The sequence below is a fragment of the Verticillium dahliae genome, genomic scaffold (assembly GCF_000150675.1).
Source record: "Verticillium dahliae VdLs.17 supercont1.7 genomic scaffold, whole genome shotgun sequence".
In the NCBI taxonomy this organism is placed as follows: Eukaryota; Fungi; Ascomycota; class Sordariomycetes; order Glomerellales; family Plectosphaerellaceae; genus Verticillium; species Verticillium dahliae.
Genome location: NW_009276917.1, coordinates 1,442,706 through 1,445,588, shown reverse-complemented (window position 1 = coordinate 1,445,588; position 2,883 = coordinate 1,442,706). Strand labels below are relative to the sequence as shown.

At 55.3% G+C, this 2,883-nt stretch overlaps 1 protein-coding gene across 1 annotated transcript; it reads left to right on the top strand.

The window, feature by feature from the left end:
- Positions 1–805: 805 nt before the first annotated feature.
- VDAG_04546 (uncharacterized protein) lies at positions 806–1,743 on the top strand (the record flags this gene model as incomplete). The annotated part of the gene is made up of 2 exons (XM_009650993.1): positions 806–1,307; positions 1,472–1,743. The coding sequence occupies 2 exons, from the start codon at positions 806–808 to the stop codon at positions 1,741–1,743; spliced, it is 774 nt and encodes a 257-aa protein (XP_009649288.1).
- Between the last annotated feature and the right edge of the window lie 1,140 nt (positions 1,744–2,883).

The window sequence follows — 2,883 nt, the reverse complement described above, 5'->3', positions numbered from 1 at the left end:
CATCTTCTTCTCTTCATCTCCATCGTTCTAGCAACCTAGGTACCCATCTCTATCCTCATCAACAGGAAAGAAAGAAAAAAGTGCCACTCCCTGCGACAGAAATTCACCACCGGACAAACAAACAAGACACACCAGCCAACAAGTCCCAACCAACACCAAACCAACCCGTGTCTCGCCAACAGTTTGGATTCGCCCCCCTTACGGCTCCTCCCCCACACTGCCACATACCGCACCCTGACAATCAATTCCCTTCTGCTCAAGGGCCACCCTCGTCCGTATTCTGATCCCCAACCTTTTTTCCCTCAATCGCTGCATCGCTCTCGATTCATTTGCATTTCCTGGCCATCCCCTGTCTCGAATCGCAGCGCCTCGACGTCACCTTCATCAAAACCCCCAATCGTTCTCCGTGCTGGCTTGTCGATCTCTCGCCGCACAAAGCCTTCGACGGAAAGCCCCTTGATCAAACCCCGTTCGGGATCAGCATCAGGCCACGCACCACACTGTCCTTGCCAGCACCTCCTCGCTCGACTCGTGCATTGTGCCCGTGCCATCACAAGACACCAACCATCCTACCCTCCACCACCGGCTCTGCGGGGTGTTACCCAATCAGTCCATTTCCCACTCTGATATATAAACCCACGTTCCACCTACCCGTAACCCCCCCCCCCCCCGGACCCCTCTCGAACGACTCGTCTTTCGATTTCTATTCCTTCTCACACCATCCAACACCACACCAACCCACCACCTAATAGTCAACGCTGCAAAACTACAAATAGACGATTCGCCATACACCTCAACCGCCATCATGTCAAACGAAAACGCCAACAACAACGCCGACATGAACCACCGACGCCGCGGCTCAGTCACCCAGCAGGCCCTGGCTGGCCTTTTCCGTAGCAACTCGACCTCGGTCGGCCAGAACTACCAGAACAGTGAGGCCCAGCGACGACGTCTCTCTGTTGCCACAACGGGCATCGGCCTGGCTGGCACATCGCCTACCAACTCCAGCCCCTTCACCGGCTTTCGACGAGGCAGCATGTCGACTAACTCTGACTCGTTTGACGAGAACGCCATTGACGAAGAGGAGGTCGTACGCGCTCCCCCCACTACCCCTTTCGCCCGCCGTATGAGCTTTGGGGCCCCCGCCATGCGCAATGTTCGTCCAGGTGGCGGAAGCCCCTCAGCGCCAAATGGTAATCACCCATCTGCATCAACATCTGTCCCCTCCAATGCTCCCCTTCATCAAATGTCTACCATGAGCGGCAGACGAAGCAGTGTGAACCCCCGAGTTCCCTCGACGAGAACAGGTGCGATTCCCACAAAGTCAACCGCACCAGCTCGTCGTCGTCCACCTGCACCCGTTGCAGGGGGCGGACCTCAACGACTGCGCATGCCGAAAGACACGATCATCTCCCTGGCAAGCAATGCATCACTCGATTGATCCTGGGCTAACAATTCTTCTCTTGGGCAGATCAAGGATTTAATTGGTCCGAGCAACTCAAGTCTCGAGCTGAGAGCTCTGTCCAGGGCCCCCGACCGTCATTCTCCTTTGGCTCGACTGCGTCCACCTCGCCACCCCGTGGCAACGGCAACGCCATGCACGACCGCGCTAAATCTGTGTCCGACATGCCCGCTCCGCCCGCGCAGGCCGCCGCCATGAAGCCCAAGGCTCCTGAGCCCCAGCGAAAGAAGCCCGACGCTTTCCAGGAGCGTATTCTCAAGGGAGACTTCTACATGGACTGAAGGGACTTCAGCGGCGCTGAATATGTCGCAAAAACTCATGTTCTATGTACATTGCATGGGTAGGACTGCCGTATGCCACGCACCCGCCACCTACCCCCCTTTCACGACATCTCACTTTTACGATTTCCTCCTTCACCAATACCCCCTCTTACCAACAGCGGCGACGTTTCACAAATGTCAGGAGTTGCCCCAGATTGATTGCTTGATTTCATTGATGGGTGCGGGCGTTTTGACGTCAGATTAGACGGCCGCGTGTACCTTGCAGCACAAAGTGCTGGTCTCGGGGTTTTGCAGACTTGCACGGGCTAGGGCTCAATGGGCAGAACAACTGGGGGAGGCAGGGCAGGACGCGATGCCAGGGCAAACACGGTTCATTGTCATTACGGGCGCGGGATCGGATCGGGAGCGGCTATCATATTACCTGTAACTGGACTCCAAAATTGGACTGGTACGAATATGGATACATGGTTTGGCTTTTGCAGAAGAGTGCTCAAGGACGAAGACGAGGTGCAAGGCCGTGTCACGAGAATGTATCAAACGAAGAGTCTGAAGGACCGGGGGGGAAGGCGGCCAAGACCAGATGAGGGTGACCCGTCTGTTGAAGGGCACGGGGAAATTGATGGATGCTGGCGATTGAGCTGCATGGGTATTCCATAGGAAATGCAACCGAGCTCATGAGCATTGCTTGACAGACTTGGGAGAGAGTATAGCGACTCCATCAGTATAAGTCTCACATTGACAAATCGACGAGTCACAAATAGCCAAGAAAGCGTCTATTCGTATCGACACAGATGACCAGATACACGGGCTCTGAATCGGTACAAGTTCGTACGCGTTTCGACCGATTGTCGTTGTCGGAAAAACAAAATAAACGCCATCCGCACCGACCGCGCTTCTGCTGTGCTGCCAAGCCGTTTTCCTGATGCCCGGCCGTCCGACCGCCGATCCTAGTCCCTGTGCGCCCCGAGGTAAAAATATACATGAAACAGTGGGTATCCCCCTCCCTCTTCCACCTCTCCATCTTGGCCCTGCGCAGAAGGCTTCTTCTGGTAAAGAAACGACCTTGTCCAATGACATGATGGACGGGGAGAGAAAATGCAAATCCGTTCCTACTGCCGTCTCAGTTCCTGGGTCACGAAT